Source organism: Tauraco erythrolophus, chromosome 18 (genome assembly GCF_009769465.1).
Source record: "Tauraco erythrolophus isolate bTauEry1 chromosome 18, bTauEry1.pri, whole genome shotgun sequence".
NCBI classification, from domain to species: Eukaryota; Metazoa; Chordata; class Aves; order Musophagiformes; family Musophagidae; genus Tauraco; species Tauraco erythrolophus.
In genome coordinates this window covers 1973180-2000119 of record NC_141482.1, presented here as the reverse complement: position 1 = coordinate 2000119, position 26940 = coordinate 1973180, and the positions used below count along the sequence as shown (strand labels likewise).

General features: G+C 47.6%; 1 protein-coding gene across 1 annotated transcript; it reads right to left on the bottom strand.

The window, feature by feature from the left end:
- Window positions 1-743: 743 nt before the first annotated feature.
- On the bottom strand, window positions 744-26654 carry SACK1C (scaffolding CK1 anchoring protein C). The gene is made up of 4 exons (XM_009985169.2): window positions 26100-26654; window positions 18399-18566; window positions 13494-13618; window positions 744-1686 (listed from the first exon to the last, which is right to left on the bottom strand). Exons 1-4 carry the CDS (start codon window positions 26652-26654, stop codon window positions 744-746), a joined length of 1791 nt encoding a protein of 596 aa, XP_009983471.2.
- Window positions 26655-26940: the final 286 nt, after the last annotated feature.

The window sequence follows — 26940 nt, the reverse complement described above, 5'->3', positions numbered from 1 at the left end:
ACTACACACCCATGTCCAAAGCCCCTCTCCAGCTTTCTTGTAGCCCCTTTAGGTACTGGAAGGTGCTGGAAGGTCTCCCCGGAGCCTTCTCTTCTCCAGGCTGAACAGCCCCAACTCTCTCAGCCTGTCAATGTCAACTGTGTGCAGATGCCAACCATGTGCCGAGACACATTGCCTGTACCCGCCTGGCACGGCCCAGCTTGGCACAGAGGGGCCCTGGCCAAGCTCAGGGTACTCACCTCCCCACCAGGGACCCAACACAGCTCTCTCCGGCAGAACAGCTCCTTTATTTTTAACAGCATTACCCTGCCTTTGACCACCTCGTTGTTTTCAGCACACGGGTACAACGAGAGGTACAACGAGAGGAACCACTCAATACAAAGAGACCCTGAGTTCACCCTGAAGACCACCGTGGCCAAACAGTTCACAGCTGCAGCGATGGTTTTGCTGTAAGATTGGGGGGAAACGGTTCTTTCCCAAACAGGTAAAAAGAACTTGGAAGCGTGGATTAATGTTCATGTCATTTTATCTCTCCTGCCATGATCCTGTAATCGAGAATTTGAGCTGTACTTGCTAATCTCACCTGAGTCAGTCATCTGCATACATGAGAAACAGCACAGACACCTTTTAATAGCAACAAGACTAATTTGCCACCCGTATTTTGATTTTAAGCCCCACCTACGACGATTGGTGGGGAAACACAACCACTTGAAAAGCAGCCCCAAGGCCCCCTCGAGGCCCAGTCAGAGTTCGAACCGACTGTGTATGTGTTTAGATTTCAACTTGTTGTACTTGGTGATCAGATCCAGCTTACTGTGCCCAAGAGTCATTCTCTTCTCAGCCCCGTACGCGCTGTTCTTTTCCATCAGCACGTCCTCAGTGAGTCTGTCATAGTAAGGAACTACGGGCTTTTTATCTCGTTTTAGGGGGTTGTATGGGGATAGCAGGTCCAATTTTCCATATCCGGGACTCTGTCTTTTTTCTATCCCATAAAAAGTGGTGTCATTTTCTGCTGTCGGTTCCCTTGAGGCAGCAGCAGGCTCTTTCTGCTTCGCGCTCGTTCCGTTGCTACTGGCACCCTCTGAAAAGGACTGCAACGCCTGCTCCTGTCCTGGTGGGGAGCAGTGGCTGCTGTTAGCATTGTCGTCTCCTTGATAACCAGGTTTATTGGAGCTCAGGGCAGGGGAAGTCTCCGGCTGCAAGAAAGTCCTTGCTGTCAGGAGGTGTGATTTGTGGTACAAGGCCGGGGTGGATTTATTTGGAGGATTGTTCCATGAGTCTGGTGGTTCTCCCTGCTGCTTAGGGCAAGGAAGCTTCAGAGATGTGTCTTCCTTCCCCTTCTTTTTACTAGAATCAGAGTTTGAATCTTGCTTTTCCTGGTGTATGTTGCAACCAGAGTTTTTCAGAAAGGGAGACATTTTTATGCTTCTTACACTTACATTGGAAAGGCTGCTGGAGGGGCTCAAGGTTTCAGCATCGTTCACCTGTGCAGGTTTTAAAAAAGAGTCAGCAACTTTTGAGGTATTCTGAGAAGAAGGGCAAGTTCCAGGATCTGGCACGCAGAAGCTGGTCACTGCTCTGGACTCTGCATACAAGTACCGGAATTCCTTTTCAAACTCTGCAACAATTTGACCACGGAAGTGGGTCACCAGGCTGGTGTGGACTTGGCTGCAAAGCCAGGTGAAACTGTGAAAAAAGAAAAAAAATAACACACAAAAACCACATGTAACTTCAGTTCACAGAGTGCCAAAACACGTGGCATTGATTTTAACATCCCAGTGATGTATTGTACCCAACTTATGTCATTAAAACTTCCTCTGAAGTACGCAAGTCTGAGGTTACTTGTGGAGATGAACGTACTCATTTTGGAATTACAAAAGAACAACTCTAAAACGGTCATTTAATTTCATCTTGGTGATGTAATGAACTGCACGAAAACATAATGAACAAGAAACATCAGCCACTTTTCCTTAGCCTCATGAAGGATGTAGAGCAGCAACCTGTCCCTGCCTACAAAGCACAGCAGCATGTTTGGTTCAGGCCTTTTCTTCTCCACCTTCCTCTTGCCAGCGCTCTCTGCCCGTAAGCAAAGGACCATCGTTTCCCATTCCCATCCCGTCAGTGTTGGGGGGTCCCAGCCACGCGTTTGTGGGCAGGCTCGGCGGTCCGTGCAGGGGGGGGTTTGTGTCAAGCAGGCAGTGGCAAGGAGAGCTCCAGCTGTCTGGAGATGGTGTGGCTACGGGACAATGAGATACGAACCACAGGGCACTGAAGGGCTCTCTCTGCCCAACTTGTACTGCAGACTTTCTAGCTCAGCTTCTGGCTAGCACAGAACTCTGCAACTACACCTTCCACGGAGGGCGAGGAGACTGTCTGGGGGGATATCAAGGCACGCCTGGTGTCCTGCTTTCTTCCCTTGCCTTGGCAGGAGCTACGTGCTCACGTCCTTAACATCTGCAACACGTGATGGACTTGAAGGAGGTGCTTAGGCAGGCAGGAGGGTGAGGAACAGAGACCTTGGGCCCTGCCTTGAGGAACAGAGGTCTCCAGAGCCCCGCAGGAATACCTCAGGACAGAAAGGCTGATGATGTTTTCTGTAAGTATTGCTGTGAGATTCCCCAGACTGTCCATCTCTTCCTTGCCCTCCAGTTATGAGATGGACAGTCTCAGAAGTTCACAAGTCCTATGCTCAGCAGGTCCAGTCCCTGCTCTTGTAGTACAATGCCTTGGGATCTTTTCTGGGAGCTTGTTACGTTCCACCTTAAAACAAATTGGGTTTTACCCCAGCTGGGGAAAAACTTTCACTAATTGCCATTCTGCAGATTTTCCTTATCTGTTTAACCCTACCTGTTGTTTGTGCCAAAACTGAAACTTAATTAGCTCTGCCTCCCTACATCTACAGATAGTAACAACATTTCTCCTCCCAGCCTTCATCTTCCTAGATTAAACAGGGAAGCTCCTCTTACAGAGTAGGCTCCCCAGGCTCCTGGTCATCCCAGTGATCAGCTGCTGCTTTTATTCCTGCTACAGTCAAACCAGGTTAGCAGATTAAAAATTATGTTAAATAAAACGGAACCTTGGCAGATGGAAGTACCAGCTTAGGGCTGCACTGTCGGCTGCTAAAGCAAGATACTGACTTGGGTAAGAGCAGGATGAAATCACAGGAACTGCAGGAGAGCAATTGTGATGGGAGATTCCAATTATTCTCAAGTAAATGCCATTTCAGGACAAGATACTGACACTCTGCTTTGGGATCTCATCAACGTTTGCTTCACAAGACAGCTTGTCTGGGAACTTTTAGTAGGAAAACCAGCTCTTGGCTCGTTCCTGAGCAGTATGCAGTCGTTACGGTTCACAACGTTGTTTTGAAGAAAGTAGTATGCTTACACTCAGCATACACATGCACCAAAGAGCAACGTAAAGTGAAAAGGTCAATACTCTTCCACCTTATATCAAAACAGGTAAATTAAGTAGGAAAGAAGAAGTAGTAAGAGTGGAAAACCTTTGTGGGTGGCATGAGGAGTATTCAGAAATACCAGACTGACCACCCAAAGCAAATGCATACAACTCCACAGATGCATGAGAAAAAAAAAAAAAAAATAGCTGGGATGGTTAAATGACAGAAAAGAAGCTATAAAGACCAGAAAGCCCATCTTTCAAAAAGGCTGGGTCACACATCACAAAAGACGTAAGAAATAATATCCAGCTCTCTGTAGGGCTGGCACGTGGTCCGTGTGTAATAGGAGGGCTCAGATAACTCCTCTGCATCTGTGATTATTGTACAGGAGCTTGGGATGATCCCTGCCCCGAACCCACATTTATACAGAACATAAGGGAGGATCGGTCTCATGTTGAAATCTCTGTAGGACAGATTAGAAAACATATCAACAGAGCAGATGGCAACAAATTGGCAGGATCAGGTAACATGAACCCAAGGGCACCAAAGGAATGCAAGGATGAAGCAGCTCCACTACTAACCAGGACGTGTTCTCTCTCACTTGAAAGTGCCTTGGTTATCAGAAGAGTGGAAGGCTGCTAATCTGATATAATTCTTCTAATGTGCCAGACCATTAAGTCTCATAACTGCACAGCACAAATTATTACAGACTCTTCTAAAGAATACAATTAATAGGTAAATATAATAGGAAAGGCAGCTGTTGCAAAGGAAAGGTGTCTCTCACAAGGCTGTGGGAGTTCTTTGAAGAATTCCAAGAGCCCAGACAGCAGAGATTTCACGTGGCCTGTATCGACGTTGTCCAAGGGTCTCTCCCAGGGCACTGCCTGGCTCCAGGAGTGCTGGTGTTCCCGTCCACGTCGCTTACAGCTGTTACCCTTCCACACAAGAGTGCTGCGTCTGCACCACCCAGCGCTTAGACATATCCCAACTCAGGACCTGCTCCTCTCACACGTACACTTGTGCTCACCTGAACTCCTCAGAACCACTGGTGGGGGCAGCCCTGCACCCCTCGCACCGCCAGCGGTGTCCCATGAACTGTGAGAGGACTCTGGTCAGCTGGGGGAGGACAATGCTGCCATCCCTGCTCACCCAGCCTGGCACCGCTGCTGCCAGCAGACATAGACACAGAGCTGGGCAAGTGGTCGTGCTTGCCCTCCTCGTTCTGGCTAGGAGGTCTCACGTCTCAGACTCAAATGGTCTAGCAGGAACATCACAACAGCTACCCATCGAGGCCTCTGGCCTGACCTTAGCAGGAGGTACACAAGAGGTCTTGCTTAGGTTTGTCTTCCCTCCCTAGATAAAGTGAGTTCCACCGATAAAGGTCTTTTCCCCCATGAATGGCATGGAGGAAACAGTCAGGGAATGATCATTCTTGGTCTCTTCTGGTGTAAAAATGAGGCACTGAAAGAAGTGAAGTTACAAATTCAAGACAGACCAGAAGAGGTACTTCCTCGCGTAACAACGCAGAGGCGAGCGGTGGAGCTCCTCGCCACGGGCCACCGCGATGCCAAAAAGTTCACGTGAGTTTCTAAAAGAGGTAGGATTTTTCTGCCATTATTTTTGCCATAACGAACTGCTGCACGCAGAGATCCCGTATCCAGTTCTGAATCATCCTGGGGCACAAATTACAGGAGACTGGGAGAGGGTCGTGTAGGACAGGATCCCTTCCCCGTCCTGCTTTCAGACACTCCTGGAGCAGGAACCCTGCAGGAGCCCATGCAGCTCAGCCTTTGGCCAGGAGATGGAGATGCAGCATCACCTCCCGGGAGTCACACAACCTTGAATTTCAGTCGACATTGTCTTTGATAAAATGACAATAATCTGACTTGATTGTAATAAGCTCTTTAAGCTTGCTTCCCATGCACTTGAAACCATTTCCACTCCTCATTTTTCATCTTTGTTTGGATTAAAACCAGTGCAATGTATTCAATGCTTTCCACTCCTTATGCACTCACTTTCTGCTTAATTACAATTTCTTTCTTGAGGTGGCTGTTTATCAAGTTAGATCTGGAACTCACTCTTAAAAGCTCTTTCCTCTTGTTTGGGACGTGGATACCTGAGAGTATGAGCACCTTTCCTTTAAAGAAATTCCAAGCCTCCTCCAGCTTCAAACCCATGTAGCTTTACCTGTCCACTGCCAAACACTAACGTACTTAGCTTTTCTTCCTCTGTTCCGAAGCCAGGTGCAGAGTTTTTGTACTCCTCCCAACTTTCTCCTTCATTTTTCAGTTTCAGTTGTCGTGTCAGCTTCAACCCCAAATCCTGAGCGTCTTTCACTGCAATACGGCAAACCATGAGCTCCTTCCTCTCTGTGCCAGTGGCAGGACACATACCGGTACCTTGACCTTCTTCCATTTGGGGCTGAGAAATTTCATCTCCTCTAAAGCAACTCCAACAGCCACGTAACTCCCTTTCAGGCTGACAATACCACCTCTTTTCTCTGGTCCTAACCTGGCAAATATTTACTCTAGTTTTCCTGTTCAAGACCCTGTTTAGCTCTAGCCCCACTTGCCCTTAGGCTCCTCTCATCTGCTGCATTAGTAAATGTCTTTATATCCTTCACTTTGTTACGTTAAATTAGTGCTCAAAGAAACATACTATTTCTTCTGGTGCCTAGAATAACTTAGATTTATATCTGAATAACTAGATATATAATTATATTTAGGACTTTAGACTATTGCTTTTCCCAGATATCTCAGTGAACCTTGTTTTCTCCTTGTCTTCATTTAGAGGAAACAGAATGTTGAAGATGGAAAACACAGGGAAATATTTAATCAATAAATGCATAAGAGTTGAGGAGTCTAAACTAATTTGCCTACAGTTGTTTAAGGTAAGAGCAGTGAGCTCGGTTCCCATATTTAGAAAACTTTCCAAAAACATGCCTGATTCATACCAATAGGCAGCAGTATATCAGAATGAGTTCAGCTTGCCAAGAGTATTTTGGAAAATGAGAAGGGCTTTTACAAAACTATCAAGGAAGATGTCAGCATAGAGAACAACAGTATCAACATATGGGGTTCAATATGAAAATGTGAATTTGTATACTACTCCTGCTGCATGCATGTAATACTGCACATAGGGCTCACAGAAGAGAGAATCTAATGGCTAGAGATGTAACTTGAGATGAAAAATGTATTTCAGGCATGATTTGAGCATGCATTTGAGGAGAAAAGAGGCTTTTCTTACAGCCAAAGAATTAAGAGACACACACGGAATACCTGAATAGTCAAGGATAGAGCAGGAAAATAGAGAGGATGCAGACAGATTAGACATCTGGCTCCAATGTCAATGTAGAAGGATGTATTGAAACTCTAGAGAGATCTAGTGTCTTGGCTCTGGTGCTATCCAGTATCTTCATGAGCAGCCTAAATAATGGAAGAGTGTACAGTCATTAAATTCACAAATCATATCCAACGGAAAGGGACTGCACAGATATGAGTTTGAAAAAGGTTCTGAAAAAAACAGATGCAGTTCAACAGGAAAATATTCAAAGAAAATACATTCCAAGCAGCCACAATCAGGTGCACAAATAGAGGCTGGAGAATGAGCAGGCTCTCAACATCAACTCTGGGAGTTAGAGTACATCTTAAGGAGGAAAACACCCGTCTGTAGTGTCAAAGTGTTGGGAAAAAAGCAAACATCCTGGGGGTGTATGAACTACATTGTGGCCTACAAGACACGCGTAATCCTTTCACCCGACTTGAATCTTCCAAAGAACAGGAGATGCTGAGTCTGGAAAAGAGACAACCACCAGTCAACGTGGTTACTGTCCCCAGGCTGTACAAACCAAGCGATATGGAAGGTACCAAATTGTGCTGGTGCCCATAGGAGACGGACAGCACACAGATGTAGTGCTCCATGGTTCAATGCTCAGGCAGGATGACAGCAAAGGATGGAGAGCGAATCGCTTACTGGGATGAAGGACAGTAGAGACATTTCGATCTAAGTTATGGAGCACTACAGAGAAGCCACTGGTCAGTGTCTGTACTGGTCCCATTAACTTAAAAAGAGACAGGATGAGTCTCCGGTGTAAAATAAAAGCACTTAAGTAGGAAGCTAAAAAAAAAAAAAAAAATCAGGATTTTATTAGTAGCCTTGTAAAACGTTCCCTCTTCCATGCTTAGAATGGGACCGAGAAGTAAAAGAGCATTTCAGGACATGGCTATGGAAATTATGTTAGGGAAAGGATGGTAGAATCATAAGGAAACAGAAAACTGTAGGAATATAGCGACTCTATAAAGAAAGTTGGATTCCATCTTAACCTAAATGAAACCTGACTGCTGCACAATGTAATTCAGAAGATACAGGGAAGCCTTAAATTAGAATCTGGAGCAGAGCCATGAAGCGTAGAGAGCCACACAGTTTGAGATTGCTCACTTTATGTTAGGAATAAAGCAAGAAAACTGCATTCTGATATAAGGACAGGAGAGAAATCAATGACATTTAGGTAAGCAATTAGAATCGATGAAGAACATCCAAACAAATAAAACCATGTTTAGAAAAGTGCACAGTGGTGAACAACCAGATCAGACACAAATGTTTAGATGCACACACAAATTTTACGAGCTAAAGAAACAGAGAGATGTTGTGAAATACTTGAGCTGAAATGATAACTCTGACACAGGAGGCATCTCAGAAACTTACTGGGTAGAAGAAAATCAAGGAATGCTATAACTGCAAGGGTCAAAATTGTACAGAAAGGAAAAATAGAGGATATGTTGCTGGGGCAGTGGCACAATACATTAAAAAAAAAAGTAGTCAAATAAGGTAATGGATATATCAACAAATGACATATATTCCCATTGGATTAAATTTCCACTCCCAAAAAACACAGAACTAGGGCTACAGTGTGAACTTTCTGAGCAGAGTGCTGATGGTAAATATGGTAAATATCCCATGCCAAGGAAGGGCTGAGAGGCTGAGAAGGCAGAAAGGGGAATAAAGGGAGATTCAGTTAGAGCCATGTTGAATGGGGGCCATTACTAGGAGAGTTGCAGAAACATTTAGATACTATAAATGACTGCTTTTTGGAGAAACTAACCAGAAAACCAACAAAAGGAGAAACAACATTACCAGTTCAGAAAGTTTCTTTGCAAAGGCCACGCAGCAAAGAAATAACCATGACGTACTCATATCAAATATTCTTTCAGGACCAAAATAATCCATAACCTAACTTGAAAGAGAAAGTGAGGAATGCTATTAAAAAGAAATTTAAAAGAGTAACCAAAAGGTTAAATGCTTGAGGCAGCATGAAGATTGTTTAAAGATGCTATATTAGAGTCTCAGAGAAAACATACCTATCAAAATAAAGATATTTTAAAACATTCAAAAAGTCACCGTAGTTAAAAGGTGCATTAAAGGAAAATACTAAAGTAAACAGGCTTCAAAAACTAGAAGTCAGCAATTTTCCAATTATTAGCCAGTGAATAACCTATCATTTAAAATTGAACATAGTAGCAGAGGACTGGAAAGTAGCAAACGTGAATCTTTTAAAGAGCTCCTGGAAAACTACAAGCCAGCCAGTCTTATTTCCATACTGAACAAACTGGTAGAAGTAAACAGGGAGTAAAATGATTAGATGCATAAATAACTATAATCATAATGCTGAAGACTCAGCGTATTTTCGTGGAAGGAAGCCATGCCTCAAAAGCCTCTTGTAGTCCTTTGAAGGAGGCAGCACACAAATGCACACGACCTACTTGATGCTGGATACTTGACTTTTCAAAGAGATTTTGACACGGTCGTTCAGCAAGGACTCTTAGAAAAATCAAGTGATCACAGAGTAGGAAGGAAGGTCCTTCCAGGGAGTAATAGTTGATTAAAGATGGGATACAACTGCTAGCAATAGTTTTAATTTACCCACTGGAATCCCACAAGTTTTGTGCGGGGATCGCTGCTGTTCAACATATTCAGAAAAGTCCTGAAAAGTGGTAGAAACGGTCCATGTCAGAGCTCATAACATAATTATCATGGGTGGTCAAAAGCAAACTGGACAATCAGAAGCTGCAAGAGGATCCTATGGGGTAAGTGACAAAATGACAGACAAAAGTCAATAAATTCAAACTGTTGCAAAAACCCTGACGGTCTCTGTATATTGATGAGTTCTCAGACATTAACGCTTCGGAAAGAGGTCAGGATTCCCGTGAACAGTTCAAAAAAATGATCACTTCAATGTTCAGCACTAGTCAAAAAGGCAAACAGCAGACTGGGAGCTGCCGGAACGGGGACGGAGTCAAAGACAGCAGTCACCATGATACTGCAGTGCCGAAGTGCAGCAGGTGGGATATCTTGATCTCTTCATGCAGTTCTGGTCAATTCATCTGACAAAAGTTAGACATTATGATTAAAGGTCTGGAAGTTCTCCTGCATGAGAAATGACTGAAAAGCCAAGGATACCTCAGCTGGAGAAGAGATGATTCACATGAAGGATTGTAATGGGAGATGGACAAAATCACGGATGCAGTCAAGAAAGGAAACAGGAAACAGTGATTTACTGTGCCCACGTTATGGGAATTTGGAGGCATCAAATATAAATATCTAGCAGTAGGTCTAATGCAAATACAAAGGATCACTTCTTCACACAAAACATGAGTTAAACTGCATAACCTATTGCCAAAGGGTATCGTGGAGGCCAACCATGGTGGGAGAAAGTCTCCTATGGCAAATTGAACATAAAGCAGCACCTACAACATATAACCCTGGAGGTTCTGGAACCTCTGATCCTTGCACACAAGTCTGAACTGTAAAACCTGCCACTGGGTAAAAACACTCTTACCCTCTTTCCTGTATCATCCCAAGACACCCCTGGAGCCACCCTGGATCTTTGGCTTTCCTCAGTAACCATTCTCATGCTTTGAATCTGGCTTTCCAATCTGCAAGGAGAGTATAATCTAAATATCTACTATACCAGGTATAACACCAGGCTGCAGAATACTCCATAGCAGACCTCCTGATTTTCTCCTGTGGAAGTGCTTCTGACCACTGTTGAACAAATTCCACAAAGAGACACTGTTTCTTTTAGTCCAGAACATCATGTGCTTGTTGGGACAGCAGAGAATCAGATTTAAGGCTCTATTGGACTGAAGAATTATCTTCCAAAACTCCTGAAGTTTCACCTATACAGAGATCTATAGAAAGAGAGCACATCACAGACCCTCAGAACAGCAGATGGAGGAACTGTCCGGGAAGAAAGATGTTCCTCCAGCTGCGGAGCTCAATCCAGTTGACACGTGCTCAGTTTTAGCCATTCAAAAATGAACAGTCTGTTATCTTATCCCCTCCCCATGCAGTCAACAGATTGACTCCACAAAACCAGTTTCAACCGGGTACTTCCATTTTTCACTGCCAGAGTTTGATAAGGTGAGATGTTCACACGCGGAGATGAAGAAGCCAGAAGCAGAGAAGAAGGTGCAGCTTGGAGCTGCTGCACCGATGAGCGCACTGGTAGACTGAGGGTCCAGTGTGTACTGGCTGGGAGATGGAAAAGAGAGAGGAAGGGAGAGGGAGAGAATTGTTCAAGGAGACCTGGTGAAAGGAGAACAAAGTATTGTCAGGGCACCAAATTCACCGAAATATCAGAACAGTCTGTCCTGGGGGGTTGCACTGTTTGTGAAGGATAATACGATGCGCAACAGTGTGAAAATACCGTAGGAAAGATCTGTAAGTGGAAAACTCTGAGTCTAGCAATAGGAATACAGTACAAGAACGGTGCTCCTGACCCTCTGATCAGAACAGTGATGGTGACCCGTGTTAACCGAATTACAGAGGCTGTAAAATTAGGACAGGTAGTAATAGTGGGAGATTTCATCCACTCATATGCATACTAGGTTAATGCTTCACTGGGATGAGCTGTGGAGAAAAACTTTATGGAAGCAATAAATGATTACTTGCCAGAATTAACTAGTCTAAATTGTCTGACCCACAAGAAAAGATGCTATTCAGGATGTGGTCTGGAATGATGCATAAGACTCGGTTCCAGAGGCAGCAGTGGAAGAGCCCGTTTGTAACAATGCTCACAACACAATTTTAACTCTGTAGTGGAAGAGAGAGGTCTAAATAAATGCAGCACATGGATATTGAATTTCAAGAAAGGTAACCAACTATGTAAAATGCAGCAATTAGTCAAAAAGAGCTGAAAAGGAGCAGTCCAAAAAACCCAAGATGACTACGGCTTGTAGGTTGTTCAAAAATGCCGTACTGGCAGTGAAGAAATTGGTGGGCTCGTGTGAGACCTGTGGGTGAAAAGGGCATTCAGTGACCACAGCAGAGAATCTCAATGCGTTTTTTGCATCCATTGCTAATGCCGGTGACACCGAGACGTGTTTCCCACCTGTGTACCAGGGCCACTGCAGAGACCACTTTCCTGAGGACTGGGAGGTTTCCAATATGATCCCATCTGCAGAGTGGGCTCTGGATGTAATAGTGAGGCCCACATGCCGCTGGAGCTGACCTCCACCCTGGGACATGGCAGAGTGTGCTGTGAAGAACGAGATTCCTGATGGCATGGTGAAGCACAGCCTCTTGGAAAAAGGTCAACAGGGCTACTGTAAAGGCAAGCCCTGCCTCACAGACCTGCTGGGTTTGGTGAGGGAGCCAGCAAACACATGGGTAAAGGGACCAGCCAACTACATATTTTTGGGTTTTCAAACAGCCTTTGACAAGATTCTCCACCAAAGCCTTTTAAGAAACTAAGTTGCCATGGGTGGGGAGGGAAGGTCTTGTTATGGACCGAGAGCTGGTGAAAGCACAGGATGCAAAGGGTAGGGCTTAACGGTCATTTTCCAGCAGTGAGGCTCCAGAGACTGGTGCTGGTTTTCATCCTACAGGAAACCTCAGGCACGGAGGGGTGCAGTGAAATCCCCAGGTTTGCAGAGGATCCTCGGCCCCTTTGGGTGGTTGAATACCTCACGGAAGGTGAGGAAATCCAGATGGACCTCACAGAACCGAGCCAAGTGGACAAACCTGTGGCGGATGAACTTCAGTGTACGAAATCGTGGTGTACCCGTAGGGAAAAAATGATCTGTATCAGACCTGTATGATGCTGAACCTGAAACGGCTTAGGGAGGAGCTCGCAATCATTGTCAGCAGTTCTCTGAAATCATCAGCTCAGTGTGCAACGGCAGCTACAAAATCCCCTGAATGCTGGCCACTGCCAGCAAGGGGGATAACAAAGCAGAGGACATCGTTTTGACCCTCTACAACACCTTGATGCAGCCATATCTCAGGGGCTGCATGCGGTTCTGGTCTCTGCATCTCAAAAAGGACACAGCGAGGTGAGAGAGGGTGCAGAGAAGATTGTTACAAGGACTGAGGGATGGATGCAGCAGCTGCTGTATGAGGATGGACTGGAAAGGCCGAGGTCTTTAGATAAGAGAAGGGCAGAGGTGGTGGGTAAGATGGAGGCTTGGAAACCTGTGAAAGCAATGACTTAGCTGAATGTAGGTCTGCTGCTTTACCCATCTGCAGCACTGGAACTAAGGGCACTTCCTGAAATTAGTAGGAGACTGGTTTAGAACAGACAATGAGTTCGTGCAAATTCACAGACAACAGGTACAGGACGGGTACCGAGGGGGTAAGAAGGGATGGACGCAACGATTGCGCGTGCTGCGAGAGGACAAGGGGGACGGACCACAGAGGGCAGTTTGGGCTGCTCCCCCTCAACAGCATCAGCTGGAGACAGAATGTAGGCTAGGTGGAGCACCATCTGACCTGGCAGAACATTTTTTTACATTTTTAAGAAATGAAGTGATACTCAGACAGACGTGTCGGGGAAGCATCAATGTTGGCAGACGAGCAGTTAATGCTAAATGAAAGCTAAGCAGCAAGGCAAGGGCAAGAGGATAGAGTAGTAGAAGGTAAAGCACCAAGACAAAACCTGACATTTATAAGGGGAAATGAAGAGGGAAAATAGTGTATCAATATCATGGAGGGGAAAAAAAAAAAAAAAAAAAAAAGAGCTACATTATTCAGTATTTTGGTAATTAACATTTTCTCAGTGTCGCCAGTCTTTGTCACAGCAGTTGCTACTTTTTCTTACCTGTATGTACCGGCAAGAACTTGGTCACAATCAATGAGGATAAACTTCTCCAGAACCTGGCCTGCAAATTTCTTGCCCGCTTTGCTGTAGTATGTGTCTCCGCTGAGACACCTTACGCGCATGTTCTGAAAGCAAAGAGAGCAGAGCTGGTAAGGGGACATGCAGTGAACCCAACGGAAACGTTCCCTTCTGCACCACTGATGGACCCCCTCAAGCAGGAGCTCTGCTCCCGGAGGTAGAACGCAGCACGGCATTAAGTATTTCTTGGCTTCTACACACCAAATATTTTGTCACGCTCTCTGCTTCTGTAAGATAAAAACACCAGCAAATATTAACAAGTTGCACTTAGGTACAAATGCCGGTTCGGAAAAAAATCTGAGAATCCTGTGAGCCTACAGAACATTTCTGAAGTATGTAATTTCTTCCACATTATTGATAATATTCAACTAACCACAGGAGCTAGTGGCTCTGCATTTAAACTAAAGTTTGACCCATAACAACGAGCCAGTTCCTAATCAATCAAATGTGCTGATTTTATACAGTGACAAAATACCGCTCAATAAAAGAGATTTAGAGAAAAGCATGTCTACATTTTAAGAATTGCCTTTTAACAGCATATTTAAAAATTATATTAAAATTTTCAGCTGCTGTACTCAAGTGAAACAGATCTGATCCTCATCTGTTTCAAAGACTGTAAAGAACTTCTCTGATCCAACTTTGGCCTGTAAAACCGACTGCCCAGCATGGAATGGGAAATAAGACTCTCGGTATCCATCAGGAGCCTTTTTCGTAACGTGAGGTTTTTGCCCACAATTTATAATAAGAAGTTATTGGCTCTGGGGTCATCTTATTGCAGCCTTCCAGTACCTAAAGGGGGCCTACAGGAAAGCTGGAGAGGGGCTTTTTACAAGGGCGTGTAGTGACAGGACACAGGGCAATGGATTTAAACTGAAAGAGGGGAGATTTCGATGGGATCCAAGGAAGAAATTCTTCCCTCTGAGGGTGGTGAGGCACTGGAACAGGTTGCCCAGAGAAGCTGTGGCTGCCCCATCCCTGGAAGTGTTCAAGGCCAGGTTGGATGAGGCTTTGGGCAACGTAGGGTAGTGGAGGGTGTCCCTGCCCATGGCAGGGGGGCTGGAACTAGATGATCTTTGAGGTCCCTTCCAACCCAAACCATTCCATGATTCTAGGATTCTATGATTTGCACCTCAGTTGAGGAAAAGGCAGAAGAGGAGAACAGTCACTGGAAACAGTTACTGGCCTGGTCTATATGACACGGTGCCAAACAAAACATCTCGTATGCAAATAAACATCCCTAAGGCTGCACCTACATCAGCTGACAGCTCGGCTCATCCCTCGTGCCCCTCCAGGCAGCTCCCCTGCCACCGCGGCGGCTTTGGCACAGCCAGCGTCGTCGCAAAGTGCCACCACCCACGTTTGGCCTGGCAGACCCCTCTGTGGGCAGCTCAGCTCATCCCTGCCCGGCCTCAGCCCCGCAAAAGACGAAGACCCGCAGCAGTGGGGCTGCACCACGCGCGCTGCCGGGGCCGTTTCTCGGCGGAGGTGGCTGCTGCCCAGGGCCGGTGGGTGCTCCCGGTGGGCATGGCGGCCTCTCCTCCGACACCCAGCGGATTTCAGTCTGGCCAGACACAGCTGTTGGAAGCAGCCAGTGCTGCAGACACAGGACAAGCCTGAATAGTTGTGATCTGCCCATAGATGTTCTCCGCAGGGTGCAGACCCATGTCCATGCCACTCCTCCAGGAGCTGCTCCCGGGCATCACTGCATCCCCGTCTCCTCCCGGGCAGGCTGAGCACGCGTGGGCTCCCCGGGCCGCCTCGACACCGCGAGGGACCGGCTCGCCCAGTCTCTGGCCTCCAGTGGGGTTCACGGCACGGAAGTTGTGCCTCGGGGGTGAGGAGCAGGAGGCAGTCACCCTGCGGCGGGTGACTCCATTCCTGAGGGCCTTCCTCTTCCGTCGGAGCCCCTGCGGGCAGGAGCTGCGCTTCCCGGAAACATCTGCCGGGGAGCTCACCGCAGAGGGTGGGAGGGAAAGGCTCAGCTCTCACGTCCCGCTGAGGAAGTCTCGTTGCCTTCAGGGCTCCACAGCAGCAGCAAATCCCGTCCGGACCAGGGCTCCGACAGTCTGTCTCTCGCAGCAGGCAATGGCAGCTGGGGAGAGCAGGAAGAAGGCAATCCCTGGTGATGCTGCTCCCTAGTATTGCTGCTGACTCTGCTTTCTGCTCAAGAGATTTCCTCAGCCTCTTGTGGTTTGTCTTAGCAGGAACCCCCCCCAGACCTCTTCTCCAAGTACTTGTCCAGTCTTCTCTTGAGTTCAGGGGAACTTTTAGCAGGGACAGAGCTGAAGCCCTGCAGCTCTCACGTGTTCTCTCTCTCTCTTCTTGTGTCCCAGGACATATCCTCATCTGTCACCTAAGAGAAGGGAGAAACTTTTTCCCCATAAGGACAGTTATGCATTGGAATAAGTTACCCAGAAAGGTTGTGCAGTTTCCATGCTTGGAGATTTTCAAGACTAGACCAGGTAAAGCCCCGAGCTACTATGTCTGACCTCACAGGTGATGCTGCTTTGAGCAGGAGGTTGTACTTGATGACTTCCTGAGGTCCCTGCCAACTTGCATCAACCTGTGATACCCTGAAATGCCACCACAAGTTGCTGATACGGAGCAAGATATGCTGGATGCCTGGGGAGGTGTTCACCTAATCCTGTTGCAAATCAACACAGGGATTTTTTCTTCCAGTGCTGAGGTTTTAGTAATACTAGTTCTCACTGGGAGGAGCTTCCTCTCCCTCCTGCCCAGGAGCTGTTAAAACCACTTCAAGTAAGGGATATCCCATAGATTTGTCACCACAGTATTTCTTCACTCCCTCTATTCTTTCCAAGGCTGGGTGAGTTTCTGCTATCTGGCTCATTTATTCCATCCTGTTCTTCCTCTTGGCAATCCAGGCCCTGAGTTGTCCAAACAAGATGAGAATCCTTCAGCTCTGCAGGAAAGCCAGACTGCCAGGTACCACTCTCACTTGATTTAGACAGTAGTTTTAGGTTCAGCAGATGGCCACTGGGAATAATCCAACAGTTAAGTCTTCTGCTGTGACCGCTGCCAATGCTCGATGCACCACTGCAGGATTTGCTGACGTTCAGCACCAGGATTTGACACCAGCGGGCTCACACAATGTTCAAAGAAGTAAGATGCTGGAGGGGCAATTGCCTCAAATTCCCCATTAAACCTCAAATTGTCACCAATTACTCCAAATGAAGACGTACCATCACATCCTGTCGCAACTCAGAGCCAGGAATAAAGACGTACACTCATTCCACTTAGAATTCCACTTAGATGTGAATATCAAGCATGTATGTTAATGTTCTGCTTGAGATTCATCAGCTTAAGAGGCACTTCACACTGGGACCTGCCCATGAGTCACTGAACTGGGGAGGTAAGTGTTAATTAGCCATTCAAGCACAAGACATGACATCAGGTCTAACAAAGAGACGGAGACATCTCCATGGATGTAAACTCATTCTAATTTTAATTAAAAACAATGGCCAAGCTATTAGATAAGAAGCAAATAAAATAAATTTTGGCAAGATGGAATTTATCTGGATCCACCAGGTGACTTCAGTGATGCAGTTGTTTAGGAAAGCAAACGTGCTCCAGCATGAAGCAGCTTTCCCTAACAGTTCCCACCTCAAGAGGCAGGATGAAACGGGTCTGGCTTGTGAGAGGCAAGAAAGGACAGCACGTCACCAGCACGGGGGAAGAAGGCAGCCTCTCTAAATTAATCTTCGCATAGGCAGGTTAAAAACGAGGGGGAATTAAGACATTTGTACCTGCATCTATTTTGAATGCTGTAAAACATTATTTTTGCATTTTCCCTAGCCTGTTTTTTAGTTAAGAATGGTTCTGAGGTAACCAGATAACTTGCAAGCATTCCTCACCAAGACAAAAGGAAAACCTAGGAAACTGGTGGCTGGAAGAGAGTCAGTCCTCCAGGGAATCCTATGCACCCAGGGAAGCAGCACAGCCAGGACTGCTGGCCTTGCAGGACTAACAAATGCCAACAAAAAGCCAACTTTCATTGACAGGTGGTAGCCAGAAAGGCTATATGGGGAGCAGCAAGATCCTGGGGTGCGTTTCTGAGTCTGCAAGTTCTCAAGAGAGCTCGTTGCACTCATACATCAATTTTTACTGTTTGCCTGCTCTGGGCACCACACGTCATTGCTGATGGGCACCTCGCTGGGTGGGGAATCAGGCTCTTTGTAAATCCCTCGTGAACCCACAACTGAATTGCAAAGCAGAAAAGCAGATCTTAACACGAGAGTTTTAACGTGTGGTTTTACATGGAGGCAGTGCAGCAGGGCCAGGAGAAAACAGTGGGGTTTGAGTCAGGACATCCGAAGGAGCTCGTTGCTTTCCTTCCCCACCCAGTGACTGCAGCTCTGGCCAGAATCTAAACTGAGCTCAGGGATCTGAACTATGAGCAATTTCAGCCTTGCAATTCTATGTCCTAGAGCAGGGGCTGAGAGAGGACAAGGAGAGGAGATGATACAGGTCCACATGAACCTAAGTTTTCTGCTCTACCTGTCTGCTGATCTGCGCCAGCCCAGCAAAGCCCACTGCATCTTACTGGCCTTGACTTCACACTTCTTGGGTGTAAAACTGAAACGAGGAACACAAAATATCAAGACATGGGACTAGGAAGCTCCTCCACTCCTTTCCCCTGTGCTTCCAGACAGACCTCAATTTCCTAGACCTAACAGCCATGGCCTCTTAGCCTGAGACAGTGGGAGAAGGGATAGGTCCTAGGGACCAGGCAGAGGGAACAGAACAAAGGGTACATGGTTTTCTTCAGTTCCAGGACCTATTTATCATATTCAGCGTGTGACTTACTGGGAAGTTGTCCTGAGTAAGGGCCATTTTATTGCACATTTCCACAAAATACTTCAAGTATTCTTCATCCAGGATCAGGTAAACAGGGACGTGCCGTCTGCTTGAGGCCTCCAGCAGGTCACACAGTATTTCCATGTCTGTAAACAGATCCATCACAATTGCTATCACCTAGCCAGGAGAAAAGAGGTAGGGGGGGAAAAAAAACAAAGAGACCGTTGAAATTTCACGCCCAAGTCAATTGTGCTTTAAACTATGAATTAAGTATTCAAACTTAGAATCATAGAATGGTTAGGGTTGGAAGGGACCTCAAAGATCATCTAGTTCCAATCCCCCTGCCATGGGCAGGGACACCCTCCACTACACCAGGTTGCCCAAAGCCCCATCCAACCTGGCCTTGAACACTTCCAGGGATGGGGCAGCCACAGCTTCTCTGGGCAGCCTGTTCCAGTACCTCACCACCCTCAATGTAAAGAATTTCTTTCTTATATCTAACCTAAATCTCCCCTCTTTCAGTTTAAATCCGTTGCCCCTTGTCCTGTCACTACACACCCTTGTAAAAAGTCCCTCTCCAGCTTTCCTGTAGGCCCCTTTAGGTACTGGAAGGTGCTGGAAGGTCTCCCCGGAGCCTTCTCTTCTCCAGGCTGAACAGCCCCAACTCTCTCAGCCTGTCTTCATAGGAGAGGTGAGATTCTGAGCGTCTGTGGCCACAGGAGCGGAGATTGCTTCTGGACCTTTGTGTTTAACAGCCCTTCCCTCACCATGGCAGATAAAATCCCGGAGACGTTCCCCACCCAGCTCCCTCCTGTCTCATCTGTCACTGGCAGAAAGAGGCAGCTGAGAGGGTAACGTGCGTGTGCACAAACTCGGAATGTCACTGATGCAACGAGTGTGCGTCGCCTTCGCAAATACGCCAGAAATACAACGTGCACACGGAAGAGCTCAGACCGACCAAAATCATTATTCCATTGGTACGAGTGACGCCACAGATGACTGGCATATTAACAGAAAGAAGTCTCTCTTTTTTTTTTTTTCCTCCAGGAAGGACACACCGGCAGGTAAGGGAGAAGGTGTCTTGATCAAGTATATACACATCCTTGTTCCAAGATCACATCCTAGGGACAACGAGACAAAATGGTAGAATAACGCGTGTGGGAAGGATCCCTTCCCTTTCCCTGCTGGCAGCACTCCTGCTAACGCGGCCCAGGACACAAGTGATAGTTATGAAACCTAACAGCAGGAGAAACAAATAACACTGATATTATTAAAAATAATTAAAAAAAAGGAATTCAAGAAAATCTGTCTCAATAAACTGAGGACTTGCAAGATAAAGTCTCCAAGGGTGGGATTTTAGAAAGAAAAAGAATTTTAAAGAGAACTGCCAGTTCTTTCAAGAATGAGACTGAAGAAAGCCATGACAACCCATCCCACTGTGGAGACGGGACGGAAGGCAGAAGACCATCTTGGCTAATTAAATTCTCCAAAATCTGGAAGGAAAATACAGAAAACGGAAGGTAGGTCACGACAAGTACCTACTACAAGTGAGTTGACCCAGAACTAGAAAACTCAGCATACAGTATGAGCTGCAACCATCACAACAGATCAAGGAAAATCAACCATAGATACATTGACTGGAGAAGCTGTTCCACTGTTCCTCCCAGAGTGAGGCTGCCAGCAGACAACATCAAGATGGCCATTATTTGGATCAGGAAGCGACTGCTGGGATCCATTTGTTGGCCATCACCACCAACGACAGGAATCGGGACATGTTGGAGAAGGAAGGAACAGGCAGGAGAGCTGGATGATCTGTCAGGCCTGATGCACTTCCCCTGAGGGTGTTTGCAGAGCAATCCGGTGACTTAGACCTTGAACTATTAACAGTTAACACTGAGAACTCATGGAAGATGGCAACACACTGGAAGACTGAAAAAGGCAAAGCAGTGAAGGATTTACCAACAGGCCAACTTCATTTCAAAAGCTGAAAAAATAACAGAACTACTGACCAAGTACTTTAGTCCCAGTCTGTACCATATCTTAGCAGTAAACAAGGTAACCATTTGGTACTTGTAAGTTGTGTGCCTAACTCTGGTTTTGAGTTCCTGCACCTCGTAGAGGATGCCCAAATAAAGATGGCCCCAAAAGCACTGAGTTTTGGAGTGGAGCTCCAATGGGCTACTTTACCCTGCTGCTCAGTGTTCATGCCCTGCACTACACCTCGCACCCAAAATGTTTGTTCTGCTGCTCATCGTGCAGGTCGTGAGGAGGCAGGAATGCTGTTTCCAAACACCTCCTCTGCCTGTGTTAGAGCATGGCCATGGATGCAGTTCTCCATAGTCCAAATCACCCTATGGAGCAGACCATGCAGGGTGAACTTTCCTCTGCCACTTCTGCTCAGCTGCTCCTCTTCAAACAAAGAGTTAAATCCAGGTTGATTGAGGTTGACTTTTATGTATGCAGTGGTTCAAGCTTTAAATAGGAACAGGCTGGATCACGGTCATGGACATGACCTGGAATAGCTTCAGAAAAGAGCAGAGAAGCTCTAAGTACCACTGTCGCTGGATGCGGGGACAGGCTCATGTCTCTGCTCCAGACTGGCACACTGGCCCCAGATTTCTTGGCTCTATCTGATTTGTCCCCAAAGACCATCTCTGTGATGATGCCTTACACACTGTCATTGGTCCTCAATGCAGGATGCCCACCACAGCAGGGTTTGGGGAAGAACCTTCCTGGAAGCCAGTATAATCCCAGGCATCCACGTGGGACACAAGGCAGCTGTCATCAAGAGCAAAAAATCATTCCTACTGTCCAGGCCAAAACCACATCTCCACCCTCTCGCCCTGGGAGATAGAGGCTTCAGAGCCTGATTCCAAAGGGCACCTCTTTTGTAGCCCTCATCAGTGTTGTCTTCCCAGAAGCCTGATGAGGCTCTGGCAAACTCTTCTGCCCTCCTGAAACGCCCATCTGGCATGGACAGCAAAGTCAGCCCTGGAAGAGCTCTGAAAGCAGCAAGAAGCATCTTCAGCTTCCCAAATGAACGTTGCTGCTGGGCTATCAGCATTAGGGACCGCTAAGACCCACACAAAAAAAGCAGGGCTTCGCCGTGTCTTTCCACATTGGCCTCCGGTCAAAGACCAAAGGCAATTTAGCCAAATGACTTTGATGGGCCACCCATCCTCTAATGATGAAGCACTAAGAAAAAAATATAGCCCAAACCTTGTGTAAGGCCTCAGGCAAGTGCCTCTCAGCCACACTTGCCCCACGATATTCCAGCTCATCTCAAGCTTAGGTCTGAGGCAGCCTTGGCCCTGGAGACAATCTAAACTTAGCATGAGAAGTCAATATGAGTCAAGAGAGACCGATGCTTCTTCGTCCCCAGACCCCACACGCTCAGAGGCACTGCTTGCGTCTAGTGTGCACAGAAGCTCCACACCATCTTGCTTTTCTCTACCAGTGCTCACAGGCTTTGGCAGAGTTTGGGGCTGTTCCTTGCCCAAAAGCGTCACTGCCAGTCTGCAGCGCTCGCTGCGAGAGGGACGGGGCTGAGCAGGCAGCAGCAGGGCTGAACATGGCAGCACGTGGCACAGAGTCACCCGTGGCATCCAACACCCTGGACAGGACGCAGCTGGCTGCCAGGCAGACCTGCATCCTGCATCTCCTGGCAGCATCACAGCAGGGCTCCGGCGTCAGCGCGGGAGCGAGCGCCCCAGGCAGTGGGACACCAGCTTGCGCAAGCTGGGTGGAGCCCTGCGTGATAGACTCATGTTTTCCGAAGCGGGTCTTCACTCGGCATCAGGAGGTGGAACAGGCTATGGCTCCATTCACAGCCTCCTCACATGGGATCCCTTCACAGCCTCCTCACATGGGATCCCTTCACAGCCTCCTCACATGGGATCCCTTCACAGGAGGGATTTGGGTAGAGGTGCTCCAGGCAGTGCTGCCAAGCATCCCCGGCTGATGTCGGGCAAGAAGGCTGGCAGCCCCACGTGCACTGCAGTTTGCAGCGAGGAGCACTGCAGTGGGGAGAGAAGAGGGCATTATGCCCTGCCGCAGCCTCGCGTGGTGGAGATGCAGGTGTCCGTGGTGAGGCTAAGCACGGGTGCCACCAGACAATCGTAAGGGCCACTCAGATCACCATATCCTCTTGGGAAACAAAGCAGGCAGCTCAAAATAACATCAGGTCAACCCCAAAGCCAAGAAGTTTCGGAGGACGACGACTCTGGAAGCCTTCCCCATGAAGCCTCCTAAGGAGGTATTGTCACAAAAGTGAGGTCTAAAGCCTCACAGATAATTTCCAACAGCTCCGCAGAGCAGCAGACGTTAGGTACCTAAGCACCATTTCCAGTTCAGGCTCCTGACAACTCGTGTTTCACATTTAAAAGCCTTGGGCATTTAAGTCAATCTGGCCTTACAAACCTAAGAAACATGTCCAGTGCCTCCAGCCCCTCGGTTTCAGTGGTGGGAGCTGCAAGGCTGGGGCTGGCTCAGAGCATCCCTGTTCCTCACCATGCTGGTCATGGCCTCCAAGCCCACGGCACAGCCTTGGCGGGTCAGGACATTGCAAAGACGCAGCTGCCCCACAGGCTCTAGAACATTCACACCTTGCCATTGTGGGGTTAAATCATGACATTTCTAAATCCACTTCTGGAAACTTACAATTCAGCAGTTACTGCACTCATCACTTCGGGAATTACAGCGCTTGCCAGCACTCCACTGGGGCTGCCATCTGTCTGGTTTCTAACCAGCACAGCTGGTTTTACTGGTATTTGCCAATAGCAGTGTGGTTTGGGTCATTACCGTCGCGTTGCCATTTGAAGCGATACGTTGCTTCTCTGGGGGACCATCAGGGACCCTTCTACCATCACACGTAAACCCAGGCGCGCAGCCGGCGCCAGAGTTGTACGAGAGGGGCGAAAGGAGGAGCGTGGACAGCTCAAAACAGACTGGAGCTCATCCAACAAAAGTAAATTGTAATGGTACTATCAAATGAAGGCTAAGGTGTGGCCGTGCTGCATCTTCTTATGTCTGCAGAGAGAAAAGCTCAAATCTGAAAACACATCTTCAAAGACAGCTGGTTAAATACAGCAAAGTAGAAAGACAAACCGCGCCAGCAAAAGGTACCAGTGAAACAAATGCCCTTTTTGCTGATTTGTCAGTACAAACATGCTGTTGCAAAATACATCAGCTGATGTTGTTCCGTATGACTGCACGGGAGAAAACAGCAAACAACGTTTCAAGGCACACACCTTCCCATCTACAGGGCCCAGCAAAAGCATTCAGAGATCTCAACATCTTTCCCACATCCCCCTTCCACGTTAGCTGTAAGCACACACAAGGAGAAACACTCCAAAGGAGGGATATATGACAAGAACTTGAAAATATTTGAAACGCAGTAACAGCAGTCAGAAAGCGAAAAAGGACGTGGTTCTCTGCACAGTTGCCACTGGCATTTCAAACAAAAGATGTTTTTACCTCTGGTTGCTCTTTTGTCACTAAAAGACATACAGGTAACATCCTTTTTGGATGGTTCGATGAGCAAAATGACTCAGTAACTACTTAAAGATGCATAACTGGGGTTGTGAATGAGTTGGAACTGCTGTCAATCACGGAGTTAATGACGGGAAGCACTGGCCAGAGCTGCCAATCTAGCAGCTGGTAAAACACCAGTAATAAACCAATAAGGTGGTCGAAAACTCATCCTCACATTCACACAACAGCCAAAAAACACTGCGTGAATATCCCCAGCTTGAACAGAAAGGGCTGAAGATGGTCAGTGCTTTTTGAAGCCGAGCAAAAAAAGTAAAAAGCTCAAAACGTACTTATAGTACAATTGGGCAACCTCCCTGCAGCAAGAGAGAAGTTCCTGTGACCTGAAAAAGCAGCAAGATGATTTTCATGTGGTTTAAAGGATCATAATATCATCAGAGATCCGGGTCACGTGCTAAGTGACAAGGAGATGTTTCTCGGTAGTCGTTTACTTTGTGCATTCTGCCATGACTGTGCCTTAATCCCCACTGCTGAGAAGGATGCAGTGTCACAGGACTTTTCAGATCACTGAAGGTATCATAAATCAGCTGCCTGCAAGGGCAAACAAAGCTTTTTGTCACTTTACTTCCTGGACAAAACTTCCCGTATTTGCCTACAAAGGTGCGACAGAAGTTCAGGCATTGAGCAACGGCTGCTCTACAACTGAGCAGGAGCTTACGTGGCAAAACGTTCTTCTTTCAGACAAAAGAAAAACACATCTCCATTACCTCGTATCATGCCCAAATTTCAATGATATGTGGTTCTTTGATGATGTTATGATGCTGCACAGCAATCTGAGCTGCTGCATAGGGACCCCAGTTTCATCTGCTGGGGACAACATAACTTCATTTGCTCGACTTTTGGATCTAAGGAAGAAATTTTTCACTCTGAGGGTGGTGAGGCACTGGAACAGGCTGCCCAGAGAAGCTGTGGCTGCCCCATCCCTGGAAGTGTTCAAGGCCAGGTTGGATGAGGCTTTGGGCAACCTGGTGTAGTGGAAGGTGTTCCTGCCCATGGCAGGGGGGTTGGAACTTGATGATCTTTGAGGTCCCTTCCAACCCAAACCGTTCTATGATTCTATGACTCCACAGATGGTGATAGAAGTTATTTTTTTTAGTTCAGTCTGCCCAGAAACAGCTTGTGTTCCTGACACAGCTGAAGTCCAGGCTTAACAATTCTTTATCCCCCATTTTCCACACTAGGCGGTGACCAATCTAAGGAGCGACTGTAAAGTTCAATAAGGAACTACTGGTGTGATAAGAGAAATTGCCTAGAAGCTGACTGGTTAAAGGTGAGCTTTGCACTGAAAGTTTACTCAATATCGCCACACTATTGAAATGAAATACCACAAAAGAAAAATAAGATGGAACAAATGAGAAGAACCATACAGAGGACAAAGACAACAAAAGCTGAAATCGCGTCTGAGATACGGCTGTCTGAGCTGCAGCTCAGTGGCACACAGCACAGTGGCAAAGCAAAAAGAAACAAGAAAGAGCATAACCGAGTGAGTGAATTCACACCAGGAATGCGCTTGGCAGGCAGGTATTGTAGTCATCCAGTTTTTATTATGTCCGAGGGCTGGCAATCTCCATCCAGCAAAAGGGGCTGATCTTACCCTCAGAGACACACAGACACCAAGTCTAGGACACACGATGATGTGTTCTAACCTACTTCAAGCCACAGGCAGGGGTTTTCAGTCCCTCCAGTTTACTCAAGTCCTATGTTCTCCCACAGCAACTCACCAGTGGTGTCCTCTTGTCCTGCTTAACACCATGTCCAGGGGTCGGGAGAAGCCCTGGCCGTGCAGACTCCCTGGCAGAGGGCGGACGGGCTGGCTGGTGCACCCTTCCCGCTGCGGACAGCCAAGCGTTAACGCCGCACACCCTGCGACTCACTCGCTCCAGGCTTTGGCACCGGGCTCTGCGTACCCGCAGACACGGACGCGCAGCGCCTCACAGGGCACTGCCCGCACGGCACGGAATCCCGGGCGGAAAGAAATTACAGGAAAGGAAAGGAGCAGGAACAGTTACAGATCTGCTAGAGAAAAAGCAACGGCACCGTGCCGGACATCTAGAGAGCAGCAACAGCTTGGAGCGCGTGGCGTACAGCTGCGGCAGCAGCCACGAGGGCTCGGCTGCTGTGGCACAAGACCCTGCTCGAGGGACGCAGCTCTATACGTACCGTCCGCGCCCGGCTGATCAGAGACCGGAGCAAATCCTTAATGCTGTTAGCTTTGTTTCTTTGGAAAATCACAGTGGCTTGAGTATGGCCAGTCACCGTGAGCAGCGGCGTCCCAGGCCACCCCAGCTCCAGCTCTGGAGGGTGCACATCAGACATGAGTGGAAAGTAGGTGCCAGACGTTAGTTCAGAGTCGAGGGAGGACCTGTCTCCAGTGTCCGCATCGCCAGGGTCAGCCTCTTTGTCCTTCATTGCACTGGGATCTGGAAAGCTTTGGTTCCTCTGATGGCTCATATATTCCATGTCCAGGGTGGAAAGAAACGGCAGCTCCCGTTCCTCGGCGATGGCACTCAGGTAGCCGCGCTCCCCCTGCTCCAGAAAGGCGTCTATGGCCAGCCTGGCTGTTTCGCTGTGCTGGAGCACCAACGGGGTGGGCTCCCTCCACCACGGCTTCTTCAGCTGCTCCAGGCGGCTCTTCAGAGGCCCAGACACCCCCTGCTGGCTCCCAAAGCCGCGGTGGAACTGGGGTCTCACCTCTACTGCCAGGTAGTTGAACATGACCGGAGCTGTCGATGCTAAGAAGTGCCTCTCCAGCTGGATTAGTCCTCTGTCCGACTCCAGGTCTTGTCTGGCCCTCTTGCACACCTGAGCTCCTCCCAGCAGGTTCCTTCAAGACTCAGCATGAGCTCCACTCCTGCTTGGGAGTTAATCACCAGGTACAGCCTCCCACTCCGGGGGAGGAGCTGGCCTTCCCCAGCTCCCGCACACACCTGGTACTTGGTGCTTAGAGTATCCCTTTTGCAAGGAGTGGAAGATCAGCTCTTCAAGCTGCTCCTTCCCTTTC

What these genes read in the sequence shown, in the direction of transcription:
- SACK1C (XM_009985169.2), bottom strand. Translation starts at nt 26,654, where the DNA reads ATGTTCAACTACCTGGCAGTAGAGGTGAGACCCCAGTTCCACCGCGGC. An exon ending in TGATCAGCCGGGCGCGGACG is followed by an intron (nt 18,567 to 26,099) that starts GTACGTATAGAG and finishes TCTCCTGGCTAG; the next exon opens with GTGATAGCAATTGTGATGGA. An exon ending in GTTCTTGCCGGTACATACAG is followed by an intron (nt 1,687 to 13,493) that starts GTAAGAAAAAGT and finishes CTTTTTTCACAG; the next exon opens with TTTCACCTGGCTTTGCAGCC.